Source organism: Chaetodon auriga, chromosome 3, assembly GCF_051107435.1.
Source record: "Chaetodon auriga isolate fChaAug3 chromosome 3, fChaAug3.hap1, whole genome shotgun sequence".
NCBI classification, from domain to species: Eukaryota; Metazoa; Chordata; class Actinopteri; order Chaetodontiformes; family Chaetodontidae; genus Chaetodon; species Chaetodon auriga.
This window is the reverse complement of record NC_135076.1, coordinates 26,658,207-26,671,501: the sequence shown is the minus strand read 5'-3', so window position 1 is coordinate 26,671,501 and position 13,295 is coordinate 26,658,207. Positions and strand designations below refer to the sequence as shown.

Genomic DNA, 13,295 nt, shown 5'->3' with positions numbered 1-13,295 from the left:
TTTCAAAGACTGGGAAAGATGTGGAACGCTCCAAAAACACCTGTTTGGATCATTCCACAGGTAAACAGGTTGATTGGTAACAGGTGAGAGGATCATGATCGGGTATGAAAGGGGCATCCTGGAGAGACTCAGTGGTTCACAAGTGAGGATGGAGCGAGGTTCACCACTTTGTGAACACATGACTGGATAAAAGAGATTACTGCATGAGCTCACTACATGCTGTCAGTAAACACAGTTTGTCTGAAAATAATTGCATTCTGTTTTTATTTACATTTACACAGAGTCCCAACATATTTGGAATCAGGGATGTTCAAACACTGTTACAAGTAAAAGTCTGCCATTCAAAGTTTTACTAGAGTAAAACTACAGAAGCATTAGCAGCAGAGTGCACCGAAGCATCAAATGTAAAAGTAATACGTGCTCATTATTCAGTGCTATGTCTGAGACTGAGATGGGTTTGATAATAAAATCGCACCATGCACAAGCACCTGATAAAACCGTTAATTAAATGCCATCCTTGTCTGCCACTTTGGCACTTGGCAGGCCATATGTTCCTAATGTGTGTGAGAAAGCAGAGCCATCCATCTGTTTATGTGAGGAACCTGGCACCAAGCAGCCTGTGTCTGCCTCTCTGACAAGACTTTGTCTGATACACTACCACAGTATGACTGTACTGACAGTATGAAGTATTATTAGACACTCTAACCAGGCGGGCTTTGACCTTACCATGTGAGCTTTGTCATTTTGGCTTTGGTCACAATCAGGTTGGAGGAGTATATCAGTTCCAGGACATCTCCGATCTTGGTCACTGCGTCAGGCTTTATCAAAGCAAGAGTTCTGGAAAAATGGATCACATGTGACAGGTAAGCCGGTAAGAGGCAACTTATCAAGATCAGACACCACGACAGAAACGTTTTGACGCTTACAGACAGAAAAACACTTTCAGATGTGCTTCTGATGTGCAGGGCTGGGGACTAGAGCTCATTATGTACTGGGCAGCAGGCAAATTGTGTCCACAGCACAAGAAAAAGTGACTGTTGGTTTGCTTGGTCAGTCTCATTTACTTACTCCTCAAATAAAACCTTTATTTGTTTGTAAGATTGTATTTTATTTGGGCATTATTTTGTTAACGAAGAAAATATGTTGGGAGGGAAACTAATAAATTGAAGAAAAATGTTTGTGTGTGTATGTGTGTGTGTGTGTGTGTGTGTGTGTGTGTGTGTGTGTGTATTGTTTTGGTATCTGTTCTAAATCAATGTATCACTAATCATTATTAAATTGTATTAATTTCAATTTAGTCAAGCACATACAGCCAAAGTTATATTGTAGCTTTTATGCCAATAAAACTGAACAGAAAAAGAAGCAAATCAAGATCTAACACCTGCAATTTCCTTTATCATCATTTTTGCCGTACTGAGGACAAAGTACAATGTACAGGCGTGTATAACGTCCTTAAGCAATCCTCCACAGTACAGACTACACGTCTGTGCTGTGAGTCATGTAACTGGAGACGATGGAGCAGACCCACCACACAAGCTTCAGTCATACCTTTCTTTTTTGCTGCCAAGTTTGTTTGCTGTGTACTGATCTCCATAGTCGATCAGATTAAGCTGTCGTGAGAGCACATTCACTCGATTCCCAACAAACAGGTCCTCAGGATGGAGGTCGCCATATTTGGTCCTTCTCAAAAATATTCGCTGGTTTTTCACATCAAACTACAAATAAAAACAAACACATCGGTTGATTGTTAAAGTTAACTAGATGTTGATGTATCAAGTTCATGATTACAACAAAAAATATCCCACAGGGTATACAACCGGTGTTGCAAACATAATCGGGACTAATTTTCCCAGATGCTCTAACTATAGCACTCGAAAGGTGCTTAAAGGTTGGTGTGTAGGATTCAGTGGCATCCAGTGGTGAGGCTGCAGATTACAGCCAATTAAATACCCCTCGCCTCACGCTCCATTTCCAAGTGAGCACGAGAACCTACAGTGGCCACGACAGCCATAAAAACATTAAAAGGTCCTCATCTCTAGAGTCAGTGTTTGTTTGTTCTTGGGCTACTGTGGAAACATGGCGGGGCAACATGGCGGACTCCGTGGAAGACGACGTGCTCCCTCTGTTGATATAAAGAGCTCACTCTAAGGCAGGCATGTCCAAACTATTCCACAAAGGGCCGTGCGGCTGCAGGTTTTTCCTCCAACCAATCAAGAGCACGAAGTCTGACCAATCAGCTCTCTGAAGACTGAGATCAGCTGATGAAATGAGTCAAGTCTGGTGTGCTGCTGCTTGGTTGGAAAGAAAACCTTCAGCCACTCGGCCCTTTGTGGAATAGTTTGGACATGCCTGCTCTAAGGTAACGAAAACACAATTCTCGCTGTCCGGTGGCTACAAACTAATGAAAACATACTTATTCTGCCAATAACTCCCCCTCAGACCTCTTTCAAACTGGAATTTTAAAATTTCAGTAGTGGAAAAAAACATCTTTTCTTGCGTCATACTTCTATCCACATGACTGTTAGTCAGAATTATTTGACATAAAAATACACGAACAGAATAAACAGCTTGCCCTAGAATGGACTAAGCTTGATAAACTCTAATTACAATAGCTTTTCCTTTATAAGTGGCCTAAAAAGTTGCAGCAGCCAGTGTAACAACAAAATTAAAGCTTATTAACTGCAGTAGTAAATGTTTACCATTTCCACCGAGCCATCTTTGGGGTAGTAGAACAGCTGGTAGCGCCGCAGGAGAGCTGCAGTAGGGTCATACCACTCAGTCAGAAAGGCGTAGCGATCCTCCTGATAAAGGCAAGAGACGCATCAAATCAGATAAGGAAGCACAAACTAACCCATACTGGTCTTTAAAAAGGTCATAACCTTGACACCAAATTATTTTAAAATAATGCCAAATGAGAAACAGAAAACAATGTTAAGTTTGAGTCCAAATTATTCAAATTAAAGTTGCATCTCTGTCCACGTCAGCAGTGCCATATTGCAGCACACATGCCAGTCCTAAGTTTGTGAAATGGTCAGATCAGGTTTTGCTTGTTTAAGGCCATTAACCACAACTCACATACACTTTATGTCACTGTTGGCTATTTTTCACTGCATAATTTAGTGTTTCAGATTTTTGATTTGGGCCTTCCTGCTGTCCTGTCAGTCAGTGTTTGTTTATATGAACTTACAGAGATGTGCCAGAGATAGGTAATGTGATACAGTGAACATCAAGTCTACATTTATTTTTGTAACAGTTAGGTTACTGTTGTGAAGTAATCCACGGCACACTTTTCAAATCTGACCTTCAAATTCACAACAATGTCATATAAATAAATGTAGAATTGATGTTTACTGGGTTGGATTACCTAACCAAAGCATCAAGCATCCAAAAACATGGTCCTCTTCTTTAAAGAGCTGAGTTTAGTCATGTTCTTGGTAGGTTTTCTTCAAAGAAGTGCCATCAAATGACAATGACTAAGAATTAATGGTGATTTAAGATGATCTAACGTCAACACTTGAGTGATGGACAGATCTGAATCTACAATTACAATTAGTCATTTGGCAGACGCTTTTATCCAAAAAGATCTACTTATGAATTCACACACCAATGGCACAGCGTCGGTTTTGGGACTAATACAAATGAACCAAGTAAATTTAGAAATTTGGCTCAAAACTTAAGTTTGGGCAGCTCTTTTGTTAGCACTGTCACCTCAGAGTAACAGAGTGGCCTGTACTTGACTTTCAGCTCTGTCTGTGGAGACGATCCAGTCTCCTCCAATAGTCTAAAGTCATGCAAGTCAGGCGAGTGGAAGACTTTATCCTGTCACCAGCGTGTGTGCATGTGTCTCTGTGAAGGACAACATGTCCAAACTGCTTCCTTGTGTTCTGCTCTTTGTTAACTTGAAAAAGATGTCGCCCCTGTGAGCCTGGCTGAGTAGGCAAAGATAAAAAAACAACCTCTAGCTTCTGCTCTACAGAAACGTAGATGCAATGTAAACTGTCAGAGTAATTTAGTGCTGGTAGAAGAATTAATCTTACCAAACAAATTATCCGGTAATTGATAGTGCTATCTAGCACACACAGATTCACAACATTGATATTGGAGACATTCTTGGTGTCTCATCATATTTAGCTTACCCACTACCACAGGAAAGTCAATACCCTGGAGTCTGAGACCACTGACCCAGATTCAGTCTCTTGCTGGAGAGCAGAACATGTTCTTACTGTCACTTTATCACCTCTTTCAACACAGCAACCTACAGTTCCTTTGTGTTTAAAGTAAGCTAATCTTTAAGGTTAGTCAACAAGCTAGCGTGCAGGCTGAGACATGTGGTTTCCTTCACAGTGAAATTCAAAATGTGTTAACCATTTAAGGTAGGCAGCTGGTGCTAATAACGTACATGAGAGGCACAAACCTGCCTCCTGACCACCCGTAACATACCACACAAAACATGAAAACGAATGTTACAGCGTGGTAAACTCGTTAGACTAACATCAGGCTTATTTCACGTGTAAGACAGCTAGTATGTGAACGTAGAAACTGTTGGAACTGTAATGTTCAATTAGCAAGAGCTACCGCTACAGCTTTAGCTAGCCAATGCTCAGCTACTTAGTGGACGTCGGCTATTAGCTCCCACCAGTTACTGTTGTTGTAAAGCTGGCTTTAAATTGTAAGGTTCGATTGCTCTATTTGGCTTCTCCAAAGCACTAAAATTTATAAAACTCCTTTACTCAGTCTGAAGTTGTTAAAGCTGGTCGGTAACGTTGTTATGCTAGCTAGCTTGTTAACCTGTTTGCTACGCTTACGTTAGCAAACAATTAGCCATGTTCGCAATGTTTAAGCGATTTTGTTCAGTGGTGCTGATTTTCTTATAAACATAATTCGCAGCATTGTTATCGAACAAGGAAATTTTAACTTACCATTTTTGACAAGTGTATAAAGTCCAGCTACATGACCCAATAATGTTTCCAGCTAGCAAACATTAGCTATCCCGGGCTATGATCGTTTCTATAGTAACTGGAGTGACAAGGCAAGGTGCGTTCAGGGTACTTTGACCCACTTATGTACACGGCAGTGTTCTTGCTATGGAAAGAAAACGAAGTTTCACCACTTTAACCTTTATCAGTGAAGCAACATTCTTACAAAAACACAGATTTCAAAGTAACATTACGTGTGCGTCATAAAGTATTCACGTTAAAGTCACCATCCAACTGACTAAATTCACATAAAATTGTATGAGCAAGGTGAGTGAGTGGATAAAATAATACTTTTAAAATAAAACTGCTAAATTGCTTGAAATGTAGCTTTGATCAGGAGGAAATTTTATGTTTCAGGGTAGAAAACCACAAGAACTGACCAATTCATGAGCTGAGCTAAGTTTTTCTACAACCGTACACGTTCTGGCTCTACCTCATTGCACTGTCATTGTTTGATGCGCCATCTCGTGATCGTCTGGTGGTATTATGTTGGTCGTAATTCCCTATAGTCTTAAAATTTCGAGTGGCACTAAACGCAACCGTTGACCTTTTCTTTTACCCGGAACAACAACAGTCTGAAAAGTACGATGAAGTATTTAATGTATCCTACAGTATGTCATGCAGTGGGCGTTAGAGTTTGCTGTACGTTGATAGCTTTGTCCTCTAACATTAGTGCCTTTTAATCGAAGAGTTTCTCCATGGACTCCTCTGCTCGCCTCAGACATTACATGAATGACAACGGACCATTAATCTTGGATGGTGGACTAGCGACTGAACTGGAAGCGCAAGGAGCCCATTTACAGGTAAAACATAAAAAAACAATTAGCAAAAGCAGTCTTCTTCTTATTATTTTTATTTAAAGGTAGCTGGGTTTTTACCAACTCTTTGTTGTATTGTTATTTTCTTTTTTATTTGCGGGTGCTTTTATGAAAAACTCTGAAACTAACAGACTTGTAGGCCATGATCACTCTTGCAGGGGCTAATTTTGGGCAGCAAAATAACTTAGACTTAGACAAACTTTACTGTCATTCCGTAGACAGCAAGTGTACACCGAGCGAAATTTCGATTGCGACAGGCTCAGACAGGGTTGACAAGACTTTGGAAGTAAGAGTTGCGCAAATATATACACAGTAATTTCAATCCTGCAGACTTAGCAGAGAGCTGTTTTCAATGAAGCTATCAGGGGCAGTGGCTGACAACTGATGGAAACAAGGAAACCATGACTTGTGAGTGTTACCCAACAATACCTTAAAAACAGCAACATACAAACAAAACAAAAATAATCAAGATGTAGTAATGAAACCAGGCAGGTACCTCAGTCAGTAAAGTAACTACAGCTGCCAGCCAAATGTAGTGGAGTAAAAGTATTTAGTAACGTAGATTAAAATGCTCAAGTGAGTAGAAGTAGCTCAGAACTGTACTTAAGTACAGTACTTTAGGAAATATACTTACTTTCCTCCACTGTGCTCACAGACTGTGTTTCCCTTTATTCACCTCATCCTTCACAAATATTTTGGAACAGAAGCAAAATTATTCAAATAAACGTTAATTCAAATGTTTTTTGTATATAAAAATGATGACTTCTCAACTAATACTTTTGTACGGCTGAGATGTTTTCAGCATCTGAGGTTAACATCTGAAAAGTTATTGGAAAAACTGGGATCAATATTTGTCTCTCAGCCAAAACACATCCACATTTTACAAGTTAGAACTGAAATATCTGTGTGTGTGTGTGTGTGTGTGTCTGTCTGTCTGTCTGTCTCACACACTTAGGGAGATCCTTTGTGGAGCGCCAGACTTCTGCAGACTGATCCTCAGGCCATAAGAAATGCTCACTACAGGTAAGTCCATCCAAAGTGTTGGAGTTGCAAAGATTGGTCAATTAATTGATTGAGAGTAAAATAATTCAGCAGCTGTTTTCAAAATAATCAAATAATCGTTCTTCTTTTTTAAAGCATCAGGGCCGAAAGTTCTCTGGTTCACAGAGATGAGAAACAACTGCAGAAGCTGGTTTTTGAAAGTGTTCACGGATGTGATGCATCGACAGGTTTCTCCTCAGTGGTGCCGATGTTATCACAACGGCTACGTACCAGGCGAGTGTCCCCGGGTTCGTCAGTCACCTGGACGTGAGCTCCGAGCGCGCCAGAGAGCTGCTGATGTCTGGAGTTCAGCTCGCCAAAGAGACGGTGGAGAGGTTTGTCTCTGAGGGTCGTCCGGCAGGTACGGACAGAAACACGAGAGAGGGATGTCTCTAAACTCTGATGCTGCTTCACTGTGATTGGTTTGTTTCTCTCTCCAGGGCGGAGGTGTCCCCTGGTGGCAGGCTCTGTTGGACCATACGGGGCCTTTCTGCACAACGGCTCCGAGTACACTGGAGCTTATGCAGAGGAGATGAGTGTTGAAGTGAGTGAATCTCTGCTGCTCACGTCACATATAAATATGCTGTGTGAAGGTGAAAGAAAAGAAACAAACGTGGTACCATTGACAGATGTTCCGTTTACAGAAACTGAATGAAGGGGTCGTCACTGTCTTTTTTCTCTTCCAAGGAGCTGAAAGTTTGGCATCGGCCGCAGGTGGACTGTTTAGCAGCAGCAGGAGCTGATTTCATCGCTTTTGAGACAATCCCAAGTATCAAAGAGGCGGAGGCTGTGGTTGAGCTGCTCAGAGAGTTCCCGAACTCCAAAGCCTGGCTGTCCTTCTCCTGTAAGGTGAGCGCTGCTCCTGAGCAGAGCAACCAGCGTTGATTCACAATCAAAATGTCTCACGCTCTGCTCATAAACGCCGTCAGGATGGGACGTGTATATCAGATGGCAGCCTCTTCGCAGACGCGGTGCAGATCGCCAACAGATCCACGCAGCTGGTCGCTGTCGGCGTCAACTGCTGCTCGCCAGCGCTGGTGGAGCCGCTGCTGGACTCTGCCGGGTCACAGCTGAGCCCAGACCTGAGCTGGGTGGTGTATCCCAACAGCGGAGAGGAGTGGGACACCGAGCGGGGGTGAGTTGACAGCTTCCACTGACACGACCTCACTTTAAAGGACCAATGTGGAAGAACTGACCATGACTGTGGTGCTGCTGCTTCCGCAAAGGTGGCTGACGTCAGCGAAAGCGTCAGCATTAACACCTGAACTCAGCCGCACATGGATGAAGCAAGGTGCTGCCTTGATAGGTAACGTGAACCGTCTCCTCCTCCGTTGACTTGTGCCATGTGTTCTGGATTTCCTCTGATGAGTCTCTTTGTCCAATAGGAGGCTGCTGCCGGATCGGCCCCGCTCACATCGCCGAGCTGCGTCGACAGCTGAAAGGAAGCTGCGCGCCTCCGGCCTCTGCAGTGTGACCGGGCTGAAAACGTCCGGCTGAGTGCTGTGAAGAAATGTTTCTGCTCCAAGAGTTTACAAAAACCTTAATTTATTGGAAAATAAATAAATAAACCACTACATCAAATGACACTTGTGTTGGGTCAAAGACAAACTGGCGAAGGTGCGGAGAACGAATGGAGGCTGTACATGAGCGTGAAAATGAACCATGCAGTCTTCACTTCCTGTAGTTTCACATTTTGAATGAGTCTTTGGGATCGAGGGATTCCCCGATCGCCTCTGTACAGTCCCGCCTTTGGAGGGCCGGGATCGTCTTACTGAAGGATTCACGAAGCACAACGACATCAGCTGCTTTCACGACACTGGAACTGCACACTTCCACTGAACTAACCACTGGCGCGAAACAAGCCCACTCACCTGCACACTGAATTATGGGAAGAAGTCACCTTTGAACAGAATTTACAGCAAATGGATCAAAGTCAAGAGTCGGACGTGATGTGCACTCACAGCATCACTGAGTTTAAGATGCGATAGAACGATAAGTAAGAGAAACGTGTGTATGACTTATCGCAGGATGAGCTAAAAATAATCCTGCAGTGTGAACACCTCATCTCCACCTTTTAGTATCACACAGGGATGGACAAAATAACAGAAACACCTTACAGTACAGTGGCCGTGAAGCTCACGTTGCGGCTCAGTTTTTAAAAAAGTTCCTTTTTGAGGCCGTGGTTCGATGTGCTGTGGAGAGAAAGCCCTGTGACGCCCGCTCACGCTCGCAGCTCAAACAGCAGGCTTCCTCAAAACGCTGTGTCCTCCACTGACCGCCACTCTGCTAAATGTCATTTAATGTGGCTCATTTGTGTAGCTGCCTTTGTTCTGATTTAAATTAGCTTCGCGGACTCTGCTACAGGACAGAAACGTGGCAAGAGAAACGTTTCAGTAGTCAAACTCTCACCAACACTGACTTTAACAGAACGCTTGACTAAAAGCATTAAACACAACAATGTGGCCCTAAAAATCTCGGCTGAGCTGAATCTACATCCGACAGTCTTACAACACGTTCATTCACCAGTATTAAAACAGGCCTGGTCATATTCGGACTGTCAACAAATCCCATGAAAAGACAACGAGGAAGTGAGAGTCTGTGTCTCCAAAGCCTGACTGACCTTCCTCAGCTGCTTCTCTTCCAAAAACTGTCATAATGAACATGAAGACTGTAGTTTATCTTCAGTTTATCCCACACAGACCGTGCTGCTGTAAATAAAACGCTCTCCAATAAAGGTAATGTTTCCTTCTGTTATTGATATTTTTTATAATGAGAGTGCATTAAATGACAGTGGAAGTATGTGGCGATGTGAGCGGAGTCGCTTGCACTGATGAACCCACAGAGAATCATCACCTGTAACAGCAGCTTTCCTCAGCTTTACGGAGCTTTATAATGAGTTTCAGCTCTTTGTTTATCTGCCCGGCCACAACTCTCATCGCTCTCAGTGTCACTTCCAGCTGCCACAGGCACCTTTTCAAGAGAAGAACGCTTTAAAAAAATCCAAACGCTACCTGCTCAGCACCAAACTGCAGATGAACACAGGTACCTACATGCTGGTGAACACAGTGGAGCAAATACTTCCCTCAGGAGTTGATGGCAAAACACACTGGACTTGACGCAGAAGGTGTTGTGGTCACAGCTCGTCTCTGCCGCCCTCACGTGGCCAAATCAGTTATTGCTGGTTTAAAATGAACCTACATGTTTAAGATTTTCATCCTCAGTCGTGACAAATGGGCTCCAGGCTGAGTGTTTCACAGGGTTTGGAGGCCAGGAAGTATTGAGAGATTAACACACTGTTGGTTTTGTCTTTTCATGGGATTTGCTGGCAGTAAAATACAGAAAAACACCAGACGTATTCATTTAAAATGTATCTAAGGGCGACTGTACCGTATTGTAATGTCTGTTATTTGACTCCCCCCTCGTATGTCCCAGTGAACCTTCTCAGTCTGTGATGTCTTCTTCGAGGTCGCTGTCGGGGGAGCTCCTCTGTCTGTACTCTGCAGTGTTGGACTGGCGTTTCCAGTTGGTGTCCTTCTGGCTTCCCATACTGTGCGAGCGTCCCAGGTAGGCCAGGCGCTTGGACGACGTTCTCTCCTCCATTTCCTCCGTGACGCTCCCGTGGGCTCGCTCTGAGCCGGAGTGATGGAAGTCGTGACGCAGGTTCTCCAAGTTTAGAGCCCAGGGGCCGAGCTTCTGCCAGTTCACCCTCTGGAAGGCCATGATGCAGTGCAGGTTGCCCCCGACCTGTGAGAGCCAGGGAGCGTCCTTTCAGTTAGACTCTGACGCACAAACGTTAACATCAACAACATTTTAAAAAGGTTGTAACAGGTGTGAGATGGGAACCTTTTTGGTTTTGCGGCGCTGAATCCCCCTCTCCGTGTGACGAATGTCCAGGTATTCAGGATTTTGTGTGTTGAGGTCAGTCACGATGTCCAGCCATCTGCAAAGAGAAGCTGCCTGTTCAACAGCTCAACTCCAGAAATGATCAAATAAGGCAGCGACTGATCAGGCAGAGCTTACTTTTTACAGTGGATGGCCGGGTGTTTCCTGCTGGGCTCACCGATGACGATCCAGTACTCCATTTCATTCGTGGGTAAAGGGCCCCTTTGCACAAAAAAGAACAATCTGTTGATAAGATCTTTGGGGTGAAATAATCAATGTTTTAGCCATTTTTAAGCAAAAACAGTCAAAAAAACGTTGCATTGTTACGTCTTCTGGGACCATTTTCGGCTTTTCAATGCAATCTTTGGATTGAATCGAATCGAGCTGCAGTGATGACCCACCTATACGCCTTTGCAGCTTTGAGCGGCGTGGCTTCAAAGCCCATTGGACAGAAGTAGTGGTTCTGGCAGTGGTAAATGTAGGCCATGGACTCGTCCTTCAGCCCTTGTGTCAGCTTCATCAACGCTCCTTCAGCTGAAAAGATTCGAGTGGTGGTCACTTGTGTTTGATCTCTTCCCGAGCTTTGATTTGACAGCTGAGGGACTCACCTGTTTCTCCTGCCGTCTTGTGTTTTCCGTGCGGTTTGTACAGAATGTAGGAGCAACCTCGCACTCGGAAATTGTCGTTGATTTGTCTGAACCACCTGTAAGAAACAGCGCAGATTACTGAGCTGCACGCGTTTCCAAAACTGGTTATTCAAAAAGTCTGTACAAGCAGTTCTGTGTACCGCATTAGCGTAGCATTGCCGGTGAAAGGGCCGAACTTGATTTCTTCAAAGGGCGGCTGAAAACCCAGAATGTGCAGCGCCTCCTCCTGAGAGATGGGTGGAAGACTACCAACGCAAATAAATCCACACTTAGTTACTCAGCAGTGGTATTTTGACATGAAGCCTGACAGACGACCTTACGTGCTGCTCACCTGCCGGCACCCAGAGTGCTGTACAGGAAATTCCAGCAGGACACCAGCGAAGAGATTCCACATGAAGTCTTGTACTGAGGCCGACTGATGCAGTACCTGAAGCAGAAAACAACACTCTGTTTGGAGCAGACTGGAGCCAACAGTCCTCCTACAGCCTGACGTGAAGCTCACTTCACTGGGTTCATCCTTCAAACTACTGAGGCACTAAATATAGCATTACCATCTCCGGAGGTCGAGCACTTTCCTCTGTTTGATCTCCTCCAGCGAGGCATGAGGAGACACGTCTTGCAGATTTCGGCTGGGTCTGTCTGATGACTTCATCTTCTTGGTGCTGCATTTCTTCACATTGCCTGAAACAAAGCGCGAGTCAATGGGCGCTAAACCGGGACTGAAGCCGCTCAACAAACTCACAGCAGATAAATCAGGAGTGTGGTGCATGACTTTAACTTTTAACTATACATTCATAAAACGTAACAATATGTTTCTTACTAGTTCGTGTTTTCCTGGTGAGCACAGCATTGAAGTCTGTGGTATCAATTTCCCAGGCCAATATCGGCTTCGTGTGGCCAGAGGACACCTCCACCATGTCACAGTCCCCGTCTGATCCCACATGGGCCCCTCCAGACTGGCCGGTGCTGCTGTCAGCTGAGGGTTTGGGCTTCACGAGTGATGGCCCATCATCCCGCTTGTTCGGGACCGCGTCCCTGGCTGCGTTTGGGGGACAGTACACAGAGGCAGCCTGGTTGAGGAGAGCATAGTCGGAGCAGACGGTGTAGAACTTCTCACGGGAGTGTGTGACCGGGCAGGTCCACGGCAGGTGGAGCTCGGCGCTCGAAGCCCTCCGGACTCTGGCGGCGTCCCGGGCGAGGGAGCTGATCAGACCGCGTTCCTCCTCCCCATCGGTGGGCCTCTGCAGCCCTGACGGTGCCGCTGGCCCGGACAGGTTTGACCCTTGACCTTCTGATGTGTTCGGCATTGAACAGCCACGTACAGGATGGACGACAGGCTGAAGGGATGGCTGTCCTTCCTGGGGACGAAAGGACAGGCGTTAAAAACACTGCAGAGGTATAAAAGCAGGACGAGGTGACACAGACCAACGCTGTGGAAACGTCAGATCACACAAACAGTCTAACAGCGTTCCTGAAAGTCGTAACCCTGGATGTCATTGTTCCAACATGAAGCAGCATCACACGCTACCTTTAACCTGTAATCAGTCAGCCATCACGAAAACAAGCCGCAGTGACTCTCATTCCCCGCCTGTGGTTATCTGTGGGGTTATTGATCATTAACTAACATTTCACCTGTGCTAACATTTCACCTGTGCAGCCGCTGTGGTCGAAGTGAGCACCCAGCGATCACTGCTGTATTGTAGTTAGCGCATGTAAACACGCCCAGCTGTTACCTTACTCTCTTCCATGAAACCTTGAGCAATGTCTTAAAACCAAACGGGGCTGAGAGCTGATAGACGTAAAGCTAACCACAAATGACAAAACCTCGGTGCATATGAACTCGGGACATGTTCAAAATGAACGATATTATAATTCCCAAACCGTCATCCTGCTGACCCGTATCCACTTCCTGTGCAGGCTTCACGGACTGT

At 44.7% G+C, this 13,295-nt stretch overlaps 3 protein-coding genes across 5 annotated transcripts in view; 1 reads left to right on the top strand and 2 right to left on the bottom strand.

Moving 5' to 3' along the window:
• nme7 (NME/NM23 family member 7) overlaps positions 1-5,033 on the bottom strand; it is a 16,113-nt gene extending 11,080 nt beyond the window's left edge. Inside the window, exons 1-4 of the mRNA XM_076726605.1 lie at positions 4,920-5,033; positions 2,700-2,801; positions 1,549-1,715; positions 727-837 (exon numbers count right to left, since the gene is read on the bottom strand). Of these exons, the coding sequence (XP_076582720.1) occupies positions 727-837; positions 1,549-1,715; positions 2,700-2,801; positions 4,920-4,922 (383 nt within the window). The 5' untranslated portion in view covers positions 4,923-5,033. The remainder of the gene's footprint in view (positions 1-726; positions 838-1,548; positions 1,716-2,699; positions 2,802-4,919) is intronic.
• LOC143318364 (betaine-homocysteine S-methyltransferase) lies at positions 4,355-8,419 on the top strand. 2 transcript variants are annotated; one of them, XM_076726607.1, is made up of 9 exons: positions 4,355-4,373; positions 5,666-5,779; positions 6,750-6,817; positions 7,024-7,196; positions 7,276-7,379; positions 7,523-7,684; positions 7,765-7,970; positions 8,062-8,141; positions 8,221-8,419. In XM_076726607.1, exons 2-9 carry the CDS (start codon positions 5,675-5,677, stop codon positions 8,307-8,309), a joined length of 987 nt encoding a protein of 328 aa, XP_076582722.1. In that variant the 5' UTR covers positions 4,355-4,373; positions 5,666-5,674; the 3' UTR covers positions 8,310-8,419. The 2 variants fall into 2 exon arrangements, with proteins under 2 accessions (XP_076582722.1, XP_076582721.1); XM_076726606.1 differs by lacking the exon at positions 4,355-4,373 and having other exon boundaries at positions 5,518-5,779.
• LOC143318362 (basic immunoglobulin-like variable motif-containing protein) lies at positions 8,364-13,295 on the bottom strand. Of its 2 annotated transcripts, none has more exons than XM_076726602.1 (10): positions 13,246-13,295; positions 12,185-12,722; positions 11,916-12,045; positions 11,696-11,791; positions 11,505-11,609; positions 11,326-11,420; positions 11,119-11,251; positions 10,856-10,939; positions 10,679-10,775; positions 8,364-10,579 (listed from the first exon to the last, which is right to left on the bottom strand). In XM_076726602.1, exons 1-10 carry the CDS (start codon positions 13,249-13,251, stop codon positions 10,277-10,279), a joined length of 1,587 nt encoding a protein of 528 aa, XP_076582717.1. In that variant the 5' UTR covers positions 13,252-13,295; the 3' UTR covers positions 8,364-10,276. The 2 variants fall into 2 exon arrangements, with proteins under 2 accessions (XP_076582717.1, XP_076582718.1); XM_076726603.1 differs by having other exon boundaries at positions 13,014-13,293.

Coding starts and splice junctions, on each gene's coding strand:
- LOC143318362 (XM_076726602.1), bottom strand. Junction 11,610..11,695: donor AGCACTCTGGGTGCCGGCAG/GTGAGCAGCACG, acceptor TTGCGTTGGTAG/TCTTCCACCCATCTCTCAGG. Junction 11,421..11,504: donor GGCAATGCTACGCTAATGCG/GTACACAGAACT, acceptor TGTTTCTTACAG/GTGGTTCAGACAAATCAACG.
- LOC143318364 (XM_076726607.1), top strand. CDS start 5,675: ATGGACTCCTCTGCTCGCCTCAGACATTACATGAATGACAACGGACCA. Junction 6,818..7,023: donor ATAAGAAATGCTCACTACAG/GTAAGTCCATCC, acceptor ATGCATCGACAG/GTTTCTCCTCAGTGGTGCCG. Junction 7,685..7,764: donor GGCTGTCCTTCTCCTGTAAG/GTGAGCGCTGCT, acceptor AAACGCCGTCAG/GATGGGACGTGTATATCAGA.